Source organism: Hyla sarda, chromosome 5 (assembly GCF_029499605.1).
Source record: "Hyla sarda isolate aHylSar1 chromosome 5, aHylSar1.hap1, whole genome shotgun sequence".
NCBI classification, from domain to species: domain Eukaryota; kingdom Metazoa; phylum Chordata; class Amphibia; order Anura; family Hylidae; genus Hyla; species Hyla sarda.
In genome coordinates this window covers 86,950,932-86,969,976 of record NC_079193.1, presented here as the reverse complement: position 1 = coordinate 86,969,976, position 19,045 = coordinate 86,950,932, and the positions used below count along the sequence as shown (strand labels likewise).

General features: G+C 40.1%; 1 protein-coding gene across 4 annotated transcripts in view; it reads right to left on the bottom strand.

Moving 5' to 3' along the window:
- Window positions 1–19,045, bottom strand: part of TAX1BP1 (Tax1 binding protein 1) — a 102,900-nt gene that overhangs the window by 28,974 nt on the left and 54,881 nt on the right. For all 4 annotated transcript variants that reach the window (XM_056519858.1, XM_056519859.1, XM_056519857.1 and 1 more), the window contains exons 6-8: window positions 8,111–8,259; window positions 7,414–7,504; window positions 1,763–1,948 (exon numbers count right to left, since the gene is read on the bottom strand). In XM_056519858.1, the coding sequence (XP_056375833.1) occupies window positions 1,763–1,948; window positions 7,414–7,504; window positions 8,111–8,259 (426 nt within the window). The remainder of the gene's footprint in view (window positions 1–1,762; window positions 1,949–7,413; window positions 7,505–8,110; window positions 8,260–19,045) is intronic.

Here is a 19,045-nt window from a genome sequence, read left to right as displayed (position 1 = left end):
AGATCGCTGATTGGACGACGAGAAGGCAGGTGAGGACCCTCCTGTCGTCCAGTAAGCTGATCGGGACATCACAAATCTGTCGCGAAAGTCCCAATCAGCTCCGTTGAGCTGCCGGGATAATTTTACTTTCACTTTAGACGTCATGATCAACTATCATCGTGGCATCTTACTTCTGCTGGCCTGGCAGAAGTCCAAACACAAGAAATGCAGTCTGGAGTGCTAAGGGGTTGTATCCAGCCTCATGCAATCAAAGCTCCTCTCACACTTAACTGCCGTTTGCTGTTGGTTGCAGAGTGAGGGAGGAAGTTCTCCCCTGTATGGCTTCAGATGAGGTCACACCTGCTGGGTAACACCCCTTCTCAGACTGTCAACTGTGTATAAAGTTGTGTTTCACCAGACAAGCCCTTTAATGAGGTTTTGGCTGCTCAGTGTACTGTCTATAAAGCATGCTCTTCTGTTCAATGTGTGGTGCACATTTATGTATCTTTTTTCTTAATGCATAATGTTATTCATCCATGGAAAGCCTTAAAGGAATACTCCAGGGAACAAAACCCATATCTCATCCTTTCCCTCTCACCAACCTATGTATTTGTCTAAATATCATTCATTAGCTATATACAGCAGTTTCCCTCTTTCAGCTGTCACTTACCGGCAGGAAACGAGAGAAAAATGTAATTCTCAAATCCACCTTGTCATGGTGTTAACCCCTCACTGAGACTAGCCCCCACCCTTCAGGACACCACCACCTGATTTCTGTCTGATTTCTGTTTGTGTGAGAGCTTGTGAGCTATGAGAGAAGAGCAGTGACGATTCTTAGTCACAACTGAGCACATAGCTGCTGTTTTTCTGCTGAATATCTAATCACTGACTTCTGCTATTCAGAGTACAGCATGATTTATTGCTGGAGGAAGGATAGTCTGAAAGAAAAGACATGTACAGTGTGCGTGTGCTGCAGTGTAAGCATGCACACATATAGTGAAAGCAGTTGGCTGGCAGCCACTACAAAGATCTGCACTGACTTTTGGGAGTTGTAGTCTCTGCTGCAAACAAGGAAAAAGTATTTAAGAGACATCAGGGGCCAAAGGAGCTCCAAAACCACATGAATAACTACAGGGCACACAGAACAGGTATTGTGGTGGCTTTGGGGCATATTTTTATTTTTCTTAACTCCCATGGAGTACCCCTTTAAATTGCTATTCTGAGAATCATAGATTAAAGTTACATGTCTGGGCATCTGCATAAAACCTAATGGTCACATACTTCAGTGGCCATAACTCTAATTATAGAAAGAAAAAAAAATACTTCTGAACTTGCAACTTTTGCAATTTGCCAATAATCCAAAAAGTGTCAGTGCTACAATAAAGGCAAAGTCAATCATAATAAAATCTAAAGTTAGATCCAGTAGAGGATGTGGACATCTGAAAACAAAGATCATTGTTTATTCTCCTTTCTCATGAATGGGTTTTGTTAAAAGAAAGTAAATCTTATTAGGCCAGTGTTTTCCAAACAGTGTGTCTTTGGCTGTCCGGGCATGCTGAGAGTTGCAGTTTTGCAGAAGGAGGAGAAACGCTGTATAACGCTGTATTAGGCCTTGGGGATGTGTGATGGCACACTCCAAGCCAGCATGATGTGTGCCGACATATTATAGCCATACGAAGAAACAGTACGGCCCCCCACAAATGCCTGCGGGTGCGTTACTACAACACCCTACAAGACACCAGCTGAACTGAGCCACAATAGAACCACGTGCATGAGGCCTTACCTTCTCGGAAGCATGTTGGAGCAGTTCTGTACACAGACTCTCTTTATCAGACAGACACAGCTTCATTTTGCCCAGTTCCTCTTTGTAATGTGTTATTACATTCTCTTTACTTAAATCTAGAGTTTGTAACGTCTGCACCTCGGTCAGTAGCTTTGTGTTCTCAATCTCTGTATTCTTCAGATGAACCTATAAAAAAAAGCACAATTTAAGTCAAATCATGCAGAATTGTATTACACTGGGGGGGGGGGGGGGGGGGAAGAGGGGGAGAGAGAGAGTATTGAAGAAGCCAGTGAAGAGGTTGTGAAGAAGTTAGACTAGCAAAATAGTTATTGCCAAGGGTGTTGTATTTGCTTGAATAATAATAAAATAAATAAATAAATAAATATTGGACCAGGGGCGAGGGCAAGGTTTCTTACATTTATATGGATTATTAGGACACTGGAGCTGTGTGTAGCTGAACGTACACCACGGCGTCCAACAGAAACAAGTCAGTGAGCACATGAATTGTATCCTATGTACATGTGTAATTGAGATCCGAGCAGTGCCAGTCGGGTGCTCTCTGGCTGAGTGGTACATAATAGAGCATTCCGTCCTCTAAATGACTACTGGCAAAACACTGAACATATCTAACTGCTCTACAAAAAAAATAAAAAAATAAAGAAAAGCACATGCTTAGGCTATGTTTACATGTCTGTTATAGTCACAGAACATAGGTTATTTTAAACTGATCTGCAGCTGACGTTAACATAAGTCAATGGTCTGTTATATTAAAAAGATTTTGTTAAAATTAAATATAAAATAAAAGACTGTTAAAATGCATTATTATCCGTTAAGAAATCCGTGATGTGAGCCTAGCCTTAACAGGGTGTGGGTGTGGGGGGGGAATAAAATACTTGTCCGAGGGACTAAAACGGAGCACAATCTACTTGTCCCTCATAACTATCCACTAGTCCTGGTACACAAAATATTTTAACCAAAATAGCATGTAAATAAGGTCTTTATTAGTTTATTTATTTTTTGCTTTAGTCTTTTTCTACTTACCATATAATAATTTAATAGGTCTGGACAATTACACACGTCAATACCAAATAGGTTTATTTTGATCATGTTTCATGTTTTTATATGAAAAATGGGAAAAGGGGGGTGATGTGAACTTTTAAGACCGAAGGGGTTAATGTATGCATTTTTTTAAGCTTATTATTATTATTATTATTAATAATAAAAGTTTAGTCCCTTAGGACTTTAAAAATGATTCATTAGATTCCTCATAGAGATCAATGAAGTTCCATAGAACTCCACTGATCTGTGTGATTTTTTTCTCATTTAATTGAGCCTGCTCCAGGCAGGCTCAATCAAATACAGATCCACAGCAGCCATGTGAAGAGAGGTAAGCCCTCCGGCTACCTACACCGTGAATTGAGATTGCTCTGCAGGGGGGCGATCCACCCCACTAGACCACCAAGGATGATTATAAGATCCATTTAGATCGCCACTGTCAAAGCTGACAGCGGCGATATAAAGGGTCAATAGTCTGTTACATGCCGGCTACTAGCGGCAGCCCCCAGCTACAGCAATAAGCTGGGGGCCACCGGGTATGGAGCGGGCACAAGTAAGGAGCCCGCTCCATACACTCTCAGCGCCACAGTCTTAAAATTAGAGGTCCGTCATCTAGGAGCATGAAAAATGGATGTCTGTGACTAACAATGGGTTCCATTCATCTAAATAGAGAGATTTAAGATACACAAGATATTAGAAATAATATCCGCATCAATTCTGCAGTGTGTAAATTCACCCCAATGGTAACATAACATGCTATTTTATGGCAGTAAAATAACGCCTGCTATTTAAAGGGGTGGGGCAGCGCAAAGTAACTTATCCCCTATACATAAGATAGGGGATAAGTGCCTGATTGAGGGGGGATCCGACTGCTGAGACCCCTGCAATCTCCTGCATGTTCAATTCTACGGGAGTGCTGGCGATAGTAAAGAACTCAAGTCTCCAGCATGTGCTCCTCTCAGACAGCTGGGGGCGTTCAGGATATCGTGGGGGGGGGGGGGGGGGCAGCGGTCAGACCCCACACACACACACACACACACACACACACACACACAATCTGACACTTATCCCCTACCCTGTGGATTGGGGGGGGGGGGGGTAAGTTACTTTTCGCTGCAAAACCCCTTTACCTTGTTAGTGAGCACATTAATTCCAGTAACATGTGTAAGGTACAAAAAGAATGCATACAATACAAGCAAAAGAAAAAAAAAATTATTAAAATATTATAAACAAATAATAATCCACATCCACATTATAACTTCTATACAGTCTTATACTTTTCACTGCATAGCAGCCTCTCCTGTGCCGTCCAGATTATGGTTAGACTAGCTAACCAAATATGTATTTTCTCAAGCAGAAAAATAATCCCACAAGCAAACAACAACAAGAAGACAAATCCGATCCCTGCCAAGGTTCCATAACTCAAACCATAATTATTGTTGAGGTTTTCCACTGAAATTCCTTTTTGGAAGCAAGTTCCACCCCAAGAGCATAAAACACTCTCCAACTTTGTGCTTTTTTTTCTAACAAAAGAAACAAGGCTATTGTTCGATTCACACAAGGAAGGATCCAAAGCTCGCTGTCTCCAAGGGTAACTTGTTCCATATGTGCCTCTCACCCCTTAATTTTAGGTCATGACCTATTGTTTTATAGGTCTCTATTGGGGGGGGGGGGGGGAAGAGACATTTTTCAACTTAAAAGCAGCGTTCTAAACCATGTATGGGGTTTATAGTTGATAATTGTTAACTATGACAAACGGTATGAGAATGTATAGACGCAGCACAAGGCATGAATGTGTGGGGTGAGGATATCTGTGTGTGGCCAGTATTACTTTGACAACTTAACATTCTATGAAAGTGTCAATGTGATTATTATATTTTTTTTTTTCAAACATTGTATTTTTTTAAAGATTGTATTTTTTCTATTTTTTATTTATTTATTTGCTGCAACTTAGAATTCTGTTTTGTTTGTAAGAATAGGGTTGTACCCAGTGTTATTCTTGCTATCAAAAGTGATAAAAACTCTGGTGAAGGCTCTTAAACCCCTTAAGGACGCAGCCCATTTCGGCCTTAAGGACGCAGACAATTACATTTTTAAGTTTTTGTTTTTTCCTCCTCACCTTCAAAAAATCATAACTCTTTTATATTTTCATCCACAGACTAGTATGAGGGCTTGTTTTTTGCGCGACCAGTTGTCCGCTGTAATGCCATCACTCACTTTACCATTAAATGTATGGCGCAACCAAAATAATACTATTTGTTTGGTGAAATTAAAAAGAAAACCGCAATTTTGCTTATTTTGGAAGGTTTTGTTTTCACACCGTACAATTTACGGTAAAAATTACATGTATTCTTTAGGTCAATACGATTAAAATGATACCCATGATAACATACTTTTCTATTACTGTTGCGCTTAAAAAAAAATCGCAAACTTTTTAACCAAATTAGTATGTTAAAATTTTTGAAGACCTATAACTTTCATTTTTCCGTATAAGCGGCGGTATGAGTACTCATTTTTTGCGCTGTGATCTGTACTTTTTATTGATACCATATTTGCTTATATAGAACTTTTAATCCATTTTTGTATAAATTTTCATGGGAATAAAAGGTTATAAAAAAGCATCTATTTTGGACTTTTTATTTTTACGTTCACGCCGTTCACCGTACCGTATTATTAACATTTTATTTTAATAGTTCAGATATTTATGTACGCGGCGATACCAAATATGTATATAAAAAATTTTTTTTAACACTTTTTGGGTGTGAAATAGGGAAAATGGGACAATTTACGTTTTTATTGGGGAGGGGGTTTTCAAATTTTTTTTACTTTATTTTTTTACTTTTCTTTTTACACTTTAATAGTCCCCATAGGGGACTATTTATAGCAATCACTCGATTGCTAATCCTGTTCAGTGCTATGTATAGGACATAGCACTGATCAGGGTTATCGGCCATCTGCGGGAAGGCAGATCAGAGCAGAAGACGCCGGGAAAGCAGCGGAGGCAGGTGAGGGGACCTTCGTCTGCCGTGCTGGATGATCGGATCGCCGCGGCAGCGCTGCGGGCGATCCGATCATCCATTTTAGTGACCGCAATGCTGCAGATGCCATGATCTGTATTGATCGCGGCATCTGAGGGGTTAATGGCGGACATCCGCGGGATCGCGGGTGTCTGCCATTACGGGTGGGTCCCTGGCTGCTATCAGCAGCCGGGACCTGCCGCGCATGATCCGGGCATCGCTCCGATGCTCGCGGTTATGCTTAGGACGTAAATGTACGCCCTGGTGCGTTAAGTACCACCTCACCAGGACGTACATTTACTGCGCTCGTCGTTAAGGGGTTAAAGGAGTTCTGTAGTGAAAGATAATTATCCCCTATCCAAAGCATAGGAGATAAAGTACGTAACATCAGCCTGTATTTTCCGGCGGCCACCTTGCACATTTTTGGCCGTGTGAACATGGCGTGTGTATGTATGTATGTGTGTATGTTCCAGTATCACTTCCAAACGGCTAAAGATACTAAGATGAAACTTGGCACATATGTTACTTATATGTCAACAACAAACATTGGATAGGTAATCAAACCCTTACTCACCCCCATTTGCAAGGGTCGGGGTTTTTGTTTAAAGTCCCATACAAGTCTATGGTATATATATATATATATATATATATATATATATATATATATATATGTGTTACTGCAGAACGGCTGGAAATATTTCGATACTACTTGGGCACATGTTACATAGGATGTTAATTTAACCCTTAACTACCCCCATTTGTGAGGGTTGGGGTTTTTGTTTTAAGTCCCATGCAAATCTATGGGAATTGTATGTTCCCACATAACGTTGACAGTACATGAAGTCAAAAGCTTCCTCCTTTGTTGCTTTTCCTCCCCAACAAGGATTAGGAAGGAAAAACCGGGCAACGTCGGGTACTCAGCTAGTTACAGTAATAAAATAAACTAAGAGAGGACTAAGGGGATCTTTTCCAATAAGTTCAACAGAACTCATTGGCAGAAAGTATATTTTACATCCAAAAAATTGACATATAACCGAAGAGGAAACATGACCGTAGCCTTTGAAAGTCCAGGTGTGCTGGGAGTTGTAGTTTTGAAACAATTGGAGGAACACTGGTTTGGAAACAGTGCCCAGTATCAAGCATGGCAATAATGGGGGGTGGGGGTGGGAGTATACTTTGTGCAGGGTGACATCATGCTTTTTCTTATTATGCATCATAAACAAAGTATGCTAAAAATGTATGTACGTGTTTAAGTGTAAAACATGAAACTGTATAACGGTGTAGAACTCTGTATCTATATATGATGTCTGTTTTAAAAATAACCAGTCAGGCTTTAACATCCTTTGCCAAGAAGGGTACCGCTGATGCATATAGCACCTGATCACTTGGCGTTCTTATGACAGTATTCCTAGAACAGATTCCCATAACTTTGGGGAACTCGGCAGTTACGTCATGCCCTTAATATGCTCCTCAGATGTGTTTACCCACAGTGTGCCTTATGTTTGTCAGTCAGCTATGTCAGCTGTGCAACCTGACCGACCAACCATACTGCAGCTATATGATCTCGTGTCTCCTTACCTTATACAGTTCCTTTTCATCTTTTTCATTTTTTAATTGAAATTCCAGTTGTTCTCGCTCTAATTTTATTTTCTTAAGTTTATCTTTTATGCTGAAAATTAAAGAAAAAGGATTGTTTTATTCCAAGTGGGTGCATAACCTACACAGAGAGGGCATACAGGAAGGAGGGGGATCCCACAAATCAGTCTGTTACAGGGATGTCGGAACAGGAAATAATTAGAGGAGTTATACGGGATTAGAAAAACAAAGCTTATTTCTTCCAAAAACAGCACCCCACAGGTTGTTTGTGGTATTACAACCTGGCTCTATTCACTTTAAATGGAAATGAGCTGCAATATCACACACATACTGAGGACAAGAGTGGTGCTGGTTTGTGTGTCCATTTTTGTGAAATCAGTTTCTAATCCTGGAGAACACCTTTAACATTTATTCACTTTACATACTGCATGAAGATTTTTTAATGTACTAGTTTAATTTTATATCACCCCTAGTGTTGCTGTTCATCCCCTTTCACGGTGTCATGGACAGTTTGTCAACATTTCTTTTGCTGCAGTTTCCTGACTATTTCTCATTGTGTACACACATTATGGTCACTATACAGTATGATCAATGATTGGGATTAGGTTTCCTTCACATAGTCAAACATAATACACTACAGAGAATACAAGCAATGGACATAATGGACATACTGCTTTACCTATCTAATTCAGTTTCCTTTTCTATAGCTTTCTGAGTCACAGTCAAAAGGTCTTCTTCAACTTGAAGGATTTTTGAAGACATTTCTTTACATACTTTCTTCCCTTCTTCACTTTCAGCTCTTAGGATGTCAGAGGCTTTAAGCAATCCCTAGAATTTAAATAGACATTTGTTATTTACAGACCAGGGAACATCAAGAAATAGTTTAAAGGTATAAATCTATTCTAGAGCAGCCACATTTTATGTGACCACAGTGGTCCATGTGACTGCAGTAAAGCATATCTCTAAATTCTCTTAACAGCAGCTCAGGCAAGATGGCTGCACCCATAAACAAATGTTGACAATAATTATATATATAGAAAACGCCAAAATTGCAAAAAAGTGTAAAAATGTATTCCTTCATGTCAAAATTCAAAGCGACGTTTCAGCTCCCCACTGGAGCTTTTTTCAAGCATATATATATATATATATATATATATATATATATATATATATATAATCTAAAATCGGGAAATGAAAACATATTGAAAAAACATACATAAAAATCTGGTGGTAATTATGTAAGAAAATTAAATGATACACTCATTGACATAGCAGCACTCTGCAAGGGTACCAGTCACATTAAAAAGCAATCTGATCCGCAGGCTTCACATAACCGAACAGGAGGAGTCTGGCATAAATTTGTTTTGCTGGGACTAATAGTCCAGTGGATGGTTCTGACAGATACTGAACATTCATGCAGGGAAGGCTTTCACTGCCCACTGGACTCCTAAAATCAAAACAATCAGGAATTTCAATCCATAAAGTTACATGGATTATTTTTAACAACTTGCACATTTACCTACCCCCAGTCATCAACAGCAGCTCAAAGTAGGACCTGCCTGGTCAGCCAACCACTGGCTGAGATGGGACAGTGCTGAAGCCAGTGATTGGTGGAGCAGGCAGGTCATACTGGGGGGGGGGGGGTGCATGGCTAGGCTTAACTGGGTGGGGGGATAGCACAGTAGAAGGGATTTACAGAAGTAAGGTTGTCCACCTAACCACTGCCGCATAGTTACGCTCTCCTGGAGATCATGTCGCTTTAGGACATATTGGCCCTGATTTACTACTGTAAACCCGACATGGGTTGTGCACCAGATTGCGGCGCATTGCGCCAGAATTGAAAAAATTCCTACCAACTCTTCATTTTACCGAGAAAGCCTGTAAAAGGGGTATGGCCTGTGGAGAATGGGCGTGGTCATCGAAAGGGGGTGTGTACCGACATGAAAAATGCCAACATTATTTACTAAGTTTTCCACAGAAAATGTGGTGGATTTGAGCAGAGGAAACCCCCACAACTCAGAGCATGCGTAAAAAAAGCAAAATGTAGGGAAAAGTGTAAAATGTAGGGAAACCTTAATAAATACTGTGGGGTGGGGGAACACACTCCACTTCACGCTTAAATCAAGTAAATCTGTAAAATAAAAGGATTTGTACTACAGCACTTCCAGGTGTGGACTCTGTGCATGAAAATAGGACAAAGTGGCACATGGCGGTAATAGAAGCTTAATACAAAAGTATTATAACTGCTTCATGGGCTCAAAAGCTGAAGAAAAAAAAAATCCAGAAATACCCCTTCAAGTTGTGGATTCAATGTATTTGAAATGGACTCACCTGGCCTGTACCAATAAAAGAAAAACTTGCCAAATCTAGTTTGCATTGGTTTGTTCAGCTACACAATACCTGTCTAGCTGTTCACTGTCATTGACCTTTGCAAACAGAACCCAAAATTTTATGACTTTAAAAGCTACAATAAGAGTTAATATAAAACCTACATCCTCTCCCATCTTCTCGGCCCTTGCCATTGACCTCCTTACCACATACCAAACTGCTTTACTACTAGGAATGCTGAGGGCTATGGAATATGAAGTGAGACTACTATAGGTTTTATATACATTAGGCAATGAATATTCATTACATGATGTTGTTAAGCAGCTGAACAGAACAATCAGCTGTTATTGGAAGCCTTGCAATTTTCTCAGGGCATATCTGGTCACAGCCATAACAATCTCACTAAACATTATTTTAGCAACCCCAGGAATATAAAAAAAAAAAAAATTATTAAAAAGGTCAGATAAAAATATGCCCTGACATGATAAATGGGCATATAAGAAGCAAACCAGACTCACTATAAGTATGCCCATACACTGAGAACAAAAGAACGAGGCATCACGAAGCCCGAAGCCCTGATCCTTATTTAGGGGGACAGGCAGGAGGACCCGATACATTACACCATAAATGGTTAGAGAGTCAAGAATGTTTGACAATAGGGGGTTGTTCAAGATTAGAAAAACATGACTGCTTTCTTCAAAAAAAAAAAAAATTTAATAAATAAAGTCCCACCACACCTGTCCACAGGTTGTGTCTTTATTCACGTCAATAGAGTTGAGCTGTATTCGACATTACCTGTAAACAAATGCGGTGCTGTTTTTTAAAAAACATTTTTTTTTTTTTTTTTTTGGAAGAAAGCAGCCATATTTTAGTAATCAAGCAGAGCCTCTTTAATGTAATGTATATGGTCAGCCTGAAGAACTGAAGAATTACCGGTACTCACTGAACTGGATTTGCTTAGAGTAGGTATATTTAGTAACTAGAAGAATTATTGCCTGCAAACCCACAGTGTCCATAAACAGCAATAAAGTCAAGCTATGCTGTATACTATAACATAGATCTAGGAACATGACAGAATTCTAGTTTTTGAATATTCAGTTGAAAAGATCATTCCCTAAAATATGTATAATACATGAATGGGCATTAACCAGAAAAAAAAGGTATATATATATATTTTTTGTTTAACAATAGCGTAATAGCATAGTTGACTATGATTTTGCATAACACAAAATTAAGTTTACTGTAAGAGAAACCAAGACAAAAATAAAAAAGCAGTGTGACCCCACCCTAAATGACTGAACAAAAATTATCATATTACAGACATGGACAACTCAAGGATCTAAAGTTTCCCAGATAAGCGAGTCCACCCCTTACATTTATTATATGTTCTCATGGCACAACATTGAAGAAATGGCACTCTGCTACAATGTAATGTGGTGAGAGCACAGTTTTACAGCACAGCTTCCACTCAGAATATCCCTCATCATGGTTGACCAAAGAAGTTGAGTGCACGTGCTCAGAGTCTTATCCAGGGGTTGTTTTTGGGAAATACACGTATGAGTGCTTCCAGCATTGCTGCAGAAGTTGAAGGGGTGGGAGGTCAGCCTGTCCTTGCTCAGACCATATGCATTATTGTCTTCCCAGAAGGAAGCCTTTTTTAAAGATGAATCACAAGAAAGCCAGCAAACAGTTTGCTGAAGACAAACAGACTAAAGATATAGATTACTGAAACGATGACCAAAAAACATTTATTTAGTTCAGATTGTGTCAAATGTGTGTTAACAACCAGGTGAGGAATACAAAGACAAGTGTTTTGTCTACAGTCAAGCACAGCGGTGGGAAGGTCATGGTCTGGGTCTGCATGAGTGCTGCTGGTACATTGATGCCAACATTTACTGTGACAATGAAACAGAGCATGAGAGACTGAACCCCAATCACAACTCTAAGATGACCACTGTCTTGGTAAAGAAGATGAGGGTAAAACCCTATTGAGCATCTGTGGGGCATCCTCATACCATAGGTGCATACCAGAGGAGCATAACATCTCTAAAATTCACCAGCTCCATGATGTCATCATGCAGGAGTGGAAGAGGACCACAGAGGCAACCTGTGAAGCTCTGATGGACAAGAGGCTACAGACAGTGCTGAAAAATAGCAGTGGCCACCCAAAATATTGACATATTGGTCCAATTTGAACATTTCCACTTAGGGGTGCACTCATTTTTGTTGCCAAAGCTTAGACATTAATTCGGCTGTGTGTTATTTTGAGGGGACACAACATTAAACACTGTTATACAGGCTGTGTACTCACTATTTTACATTATAGCAGAGGGTCAGTCCTTTAGTCACATGGAAAGATATAAAATATATTCAAAAATGTGAGAGTTGTACTGACTTATGTGAGATACTGTATGTTCACCGATAAAAACTTGTGTCATACATACGATGATTGTATTTTTACATTCATTACAAATACAATCTGCTGATAATACTTGTTAGGGGTTCAGTCACCCTGATTGAGGGCAGAAAGCCAAAGAGCCACATGGTACAAGTGCAGCTGGCAATGAAAGTCTGAACACTGTGTAGTTCTGGAGATTTAGAGGAATGGCACTGTACAGTATCCACGTTTGCTCCACACTATTCAGGTACTATAAAATCTAATGAGGGTCCGTGTTTCCCCATTAATTGGAGAATCAGGCTTGGAGCTACAGTAATTAAGAGGAGAACTTTTACAGGCACCCAGGGGTCGCAAAGCCGCATTCTATGTAACAAGTCTGCTTTCCAAATTTGCTATACTCATGTTTTTTTTTCTCAGGTTATTTAAAGAGGTACTCCACCTACTTTATTTTTAGAAGATTCTAATTAAGGCCAAGGCTTCACTGGGATCAAGACATTATATGCAACACACACACACTGCTTGCTGCTAATACAGGCAATTGTGGATTTTGTGGAAATCTGCTGATGCGGTCGCATGGTGAAAAAAAAAAAAAAAAAAAAAAAAAGACTAAAAAAAAAAAAAAATTGCAAATGGTATGGAATCTATTGAAACCAGGCAGATTTAGCTAGTCACTGCTAGGGACTCACTATTGCACATCTACCTTGTACACTGCAGCCCCATCCTTATATCGACTTGGAGATCTACATCTTATAGTATGTTCAGTCCCCTGAAGATACTTTGCAAGTGAAATATGTAGGGACAGATAAGTACCACAATGCCCTCTTATCTCATGTGCATTCCTATTGATGGAATTTTTTTCTATATGCATATGAATTTTGGCCCACATTTTGGAGTAATATATGTTGTCACAAGTTTAGTTTGCTTTGCCCAGTTTCCAGGAGGTTAAGGTTTGGGACTAGTGCCACACTTATTAGGGTACAATCACTAGAACAATCCGTATTGAACTAGGGATTGTTATTTTCCCCTAACAGGTAGAGAAACTTCCCCTAGGCACAAGTTTTTATGCATCCTGTCAAAAAATGTCCAGTTTGCTTAGGGAGTAAGGCCAAGTATTATGGTAATAATACGCTACAATACACTGGCGTTCCCCTGATCTACTTTTTGTATTAGCCTAGATTTGGTCAAATTGTTAGTGTAGTAGTTTTACTAAATTGGGGATTCTAGCTGCTGGTGTTCCCAATGACGTTACAGATGCATCTACTTTACTACAGTAGGACAATAGTTTCATTTCTAACAAGAGCTGAACCAAGATTTTTCTTAAAACATTCACCAGGTTATGCCAGCTTTCAGCAAGATTCCTACTCTATATCATAAGACAGGCGCTGCCTGCACCCAGACAGAACAAAAGTTGCCTGTTGCCTAATTTTTGATATAATGTAGATAACATTAAACCTGTATTTGTAATATACATTGGTTAAAAAAAGTTGTTTTTTTTTTTTTGGGGGGGGGGGGGGGTTGAAAAAAATGCTCTATACATCCTACCATAAAGGGTTTCTTTACTGTCCAGTACACAGTCTTGTCACTGCAGCTATCCCCTGTGTTTCTCGGCTAGTAGCCGTACAGAGGAAAAATACAGGAAGTGAGGACAGGACAAGCTGGGCTCTGTGCAGGCTCCGGGCTGGCCAGTCAGCCTGCTCTGTTAGCTGGGGTGTGTCACAGAACCTCAGTGCACAGAGCAGCCAGTTGTCAGCTCTAAGGAGTGAGGGAGGAAGTTCCTACATGAAATGTGAGGGCAAGCAAGGGACTGCCCCCTACTTGTCAATAGTGTTGCTCGCGAATATTCGCAATTCGAATATTATTCGCGAATATCGCATATTCGCGAATTTCGCGAATATAGCGCTATATATTCGTAATTACGAATATTCGTTTTTTTGTTTTGTTTTTCTTCACAGTACACATCACAGTGATCCCCCCTCTCTGCTTCCAGCTTGTGTGGTGTAAAGAAGGCTGTAATACTACTGTGTGAGACTGGCGCGCAAAAATTCGCGTATGCGAAAATTAGCATATGCTAATTTTCGCATATGCGAATTGTTACGTATGTTGATTTTGTATATGCTAATTTTCACATATGTTAATTTTCGCATACGCGAATGTTCGCATATGCGAAAATAAAACGAGAATATAACGAATATGCGAATATTCGCGAATATATGACGAATATTCGCCCATATATTCGCGAATATTCGCGAATTCGAATATGGCCTATGCCGCTCAACACTACTTGTCAATTAACTACATGCAGTGTGAGTAACATAGTGAATTAGGAGCCATAAAAGTACACAGACAGGATCAGCACCACTTGCCTGGAGCAGAAAAAAAATCTTCATAGACAACAATGTCTATATATAGAGTGTAATTCTGGCAAAAGATTGAACAAGTTCAATGTTCTGGTGAAATTTTTAGAGAATATTTTCTGGGTGGAAAGCACTCTGCACTGTGCAGCGGAATCCCATTTCAAGCAATGGGACTCTGCTGCACTAGCAGAATTTATAACAGAATTCCACTCGGAAATTCTGTAGTGTAATCCCGGCCTTATACCAAGGGGGAACCAGTTACTCAGCAAGAGGAGAATAAAAGAAAACTGAAAGAGGGGATAACATAAAACAAGCCTAGGCAAGTGGGGAAGGATTAAGATATTTAGATTTTTAAACAGAAGTCATTTACAAATCTGTATAAAATCTTTATGGCATCAGTTGATTTGAAAACACTTTTTTTTCTCCAGAATACCCCTTCAATGAAGTATCCCATCTTTCCACCCAGCTTTAATCTTCGAGACCAGGCTGGAAACAGCTCAGCTGATCAGACCACCAAATTTTTTTTATATTTTGCCACCTAAAAAGTATTTAATGAGAAAGAAAATAACATCTCAAATGGAGAATAGGAAATAACAGCAGTGTTAGCGTTTCCCAGTTCCCCCCACTCCAGCAGTCATTCTGACTCCTAGTAACCCAGCCATGAAACCTTTCCTAGTTATCAATAAGAAAACATTGCAAAAAAGTTATGAGCGGGTAGTAAATATCTAGTAACATGGCTCGCCGGCTTCTGGGATTTGTCTGATACAGGATAGAGACGGATACACAATGTCATTAGACCCGAGTGCATCTGTCAGTGTGTTTGATAAAAAACAACCTGCCCCATGGTTACTGCGCTAAGCTCTTGGAGAAATACCGAGTCATGTCAACTGGCAATTGCCCCAGTGAAATACATCAAGAGAACCATTTCCATTTTACACAGAAAATACACAAGCAGGTCAGGCGCATTTTAAAGATTAACAAAAGCTGTCATTTCTATAGAGCTTGTGTATATAATAAACTGGGTCATGTTCTCTTTTACAGTTCGGCTACGTGTAATCTGTCGCCTTTGCAAGCTAACAGCTTTACTGAGGCTATGCTAACCAGATATTGGTTGGTAACAGTGATGAAGTCTGGGAAATAAGTTCCCTAACCATGACCAAACTGCATTAGTGCTTCTAAAACAGTGCTCTCCCAACTGGGGCTCTCCTGATGTTGCAAAACTACAACTCCCAGCATCCCCAGACAGCTGTTGGCTAAAATATGAAAAATCTATTTGCCTGGCTATGGACATTTAGCATCTTGCATTTTGTGCCATTTAACCCTACCCACAAAAAACAAGATTTATTCTAATGTGTAAGGGGGTCTCTTAAATCTTATTCCCTTTTCACAAGTGTCTGACCGTAAGGAGTCTGACCTCTGGGCCCCCTGTGATCCCCCCCCCCCCAGAATAGGGCCCAGAATCTTACTGCTGCATAGAGCGAGGGGTCAGCACGTGTTCAAAGCATTCTTTATGGGAGAGCATGGTAAGTGAGCTATTACATCCTTGTTCACACTGGTGTAGTGCTGTGCAGTGTCCGTTGCTGCCGTGGCGCCGTGTCTGCGGGGGGGTGCGGCCCATAGACTGGTTTGAGTGGCATTGGGGCCACTCTGCCGGTGGGTCGTTCCCCCCTGTGGGCACTGGTGTTGCGGCGATGGTGGTCGCCGCCCGGTGCTGCGCCATTTTATTTGCCGTTAGGGACCCACTCTAAATAGGTGGCCTTGACGTGGCGAGTGGGCTTGTACTTTTTGATCAAAAATGTATACTAACAACCTGTTAGTTTTTGATATTATGCTGAGAAGCAATCAGATCATTATACAAGATTGTAGATGTGCACCATGTCTGTTTTTGTACCCGAATTAATTCTTTATGGGAAACCCGGAGATACACAAGCACTGTACTCTGGTATCTCCAATGCTCCCAGAGGTCGGACCTCTGCGATCAGGTACTATGGATAGGTGATTGGTTTTTAAACGCTGGAGTACCCCTTTAAAAAGGGATCTCCAGTAATAGATAAACAGAGCTAATTTTTTCCCTAAAACAGCACCACTCCTGCCCACAGGTTGTGTGTGGTATTACAAATTGGCTCCATTCACTTCATTCGAACTGAGCTGGGATACCACACCCAACCTGCATACAAATGTGGCGCTGTTCTTTGAAGAAATCAGCTCTGTTTTTCTAATGCTGGATACCCCTTTAAAGTGGTGCAAGACAATGTTTCTTTAAAATCAACTGATGCAAGAAAGTTAAACAGATTTGTAAATTACTTCTATTTAAAAATCTTAATCATTCCAGTACTTATTAGCTGCTGTATGCTCCACAGGAAGTTCTTTTAGAGTTTCCTTTCTGTCTGACCACAGTGCTCTCTGCTGACACCTCTGTCCATTTTAGGAACTGTCCAGAGACGGAGCAAATCCCCATAGAAAACCTATCCTACTCTGGACAGTTCCTAAAATGGACAGAGGTGTCAGCAAAGAGCACTGTGGTCAGACAGAAAGGACACCTCTGCCCATGTCAGGAACTGTCCAGAGCAGGAGAGGTTTGCTATGTGGATTTGTTTATACTCTGGACAGTAGTTCTCGACATGGAACACTGTGGAGCACTGTGGGCAGAGAAAAGAAATCCAAAAAGAAAAGAACTTCCTCTGGAGCATACAGCAGATGAGAAGTACTGGAAGGAGTTAGATTTTTTAAATAGAAGTAATTTACAAATCTGTTTAACTATCTGGCACCAGTTGATTAAAAAAAAAAAAATTGTCTTCCACCGGAGTACTCCTTTAACTTTCACCAAATGTTGTTGAAATACATCTCCCCCACCTATGAAGGCAAGACGTCCATTTGGCTTGGCCAAGCATGCATATAACTGTCGAGCTAGCAGACAGTAAGCTGACTGAGTAGTTCTATGAGGGGTACGGCCACCTTTAGTCTTAAAAATTGTGATGTAACCAGATATGCAGCATATTAAAAGAAGTGGTTGATGGATGTTTGTGAATGTGAATACTATAAATTGACATAGTTGTTCCAATGTTTCACATTCTCAGTAAAAAATAAAGTATTTGATTTGATGAATGAAATAAATAACGTAAAACAACTGAGAAGTCATTGAGAATCAGCGCTCCATTCTACAGTGTACTGTGAATACAAAATGTGGCATTTTGCGGGATATTTTTCACATAGTTAAGGATTTTCGGTAATGTACACGGTCCCAAGAGAGAAACAAAGCAAAAAACAATTGTATTCTGTCCAAGACCATGTCACACAACATTACATCTATATGTCATTTTCAGACACGCAGGCACCACATGATCCATATACCCCCCTAAAGTCCCAAACATAAGCAGGGTTCCCCAGAATTTTATAGAGCAGGGCTAATCGTGGGTATGAAGCTGTGTCTGTAATGTAACCCTAGAGGACAAATTAAACATATGCAGGTTGTGTGTGGTAGCAAAGACAAGTCCATACCCAAATCTATACCCCCTAAACCATTGATGGTACCAGCCAGAGGAACAATTTACTAGAAAACCAGTTCTGTGCCTGATAATCAAGAAAAACTAACTATATTTTGTGATATTGTTCATGAATGCAAACATACATTCAATTTAAAGCAACAAAACAGAGGACATTTGTGAATGTCTACATCTATCCAGATTCAAGGAATCTGACAAGTATTCTACACATGTACATCAAACCTATCAGGAAGGCTGCAGCAGTATAAACCAAGCATGTAACACTAAAGAGGTCATGTATAAAAGCACAAGACGATTTACAAGCCATACATTATGTGTGAGGGAAATGCAAAGACAGATATAGATAGGAACTACCAGGTGTAAATGTATTATCATAAAGCCTTCATTACACAAAACATGGAATTGCTTAAAGGGGTATTCCAGGAAAAAACATTTTTTATATATATCAACTGGCTCCAGAAAGTTAAACAGATTTAAAAAATCTTAACCCTTTCAGTACTTATGAGCTTCTGAAGTTAAGGTTGTTCTTTTCTGTCCAAGTGCTCTCTGATGACACGTGTCTTGGGAATCGCCCAGTTTAGAAGAGGTTTGCTATGGGGATTTGCTTCTAAACTGGGCAGTTCCCGAGACAGGTGTCATCAGAGAGCACTTAGACAGAAAAGAACAACCTTAACTTCAGAAGCTCAGAGGACTTAGACAGAAAAGAACAACCTTAACTTCAGAAGCTCATAAGTACTGAAAGGATTAAGATTTTTTAAACAAATCTGTTTAACTTTCTGGAGCCAATTGATATAGATGTGTATATATTAGAGATGCGCGAACTTACAGTAAATTCGATTCGTCACGAACTTCTCGGCTCGGCAGTTGATGACTTTTCCTGCATAAATTAGTTCAGCCTTCAGGTGCTCCGGTGGGCTGGAAAAGGTGGATACAGTCCTAGGAAAGAGTCTCATAGGACTGTATCCACCTTTTCCAGCCCATCGGAGCACCTGAAAGCTGAACTAATTTATGCAGGAAAAGTCATCAACTGC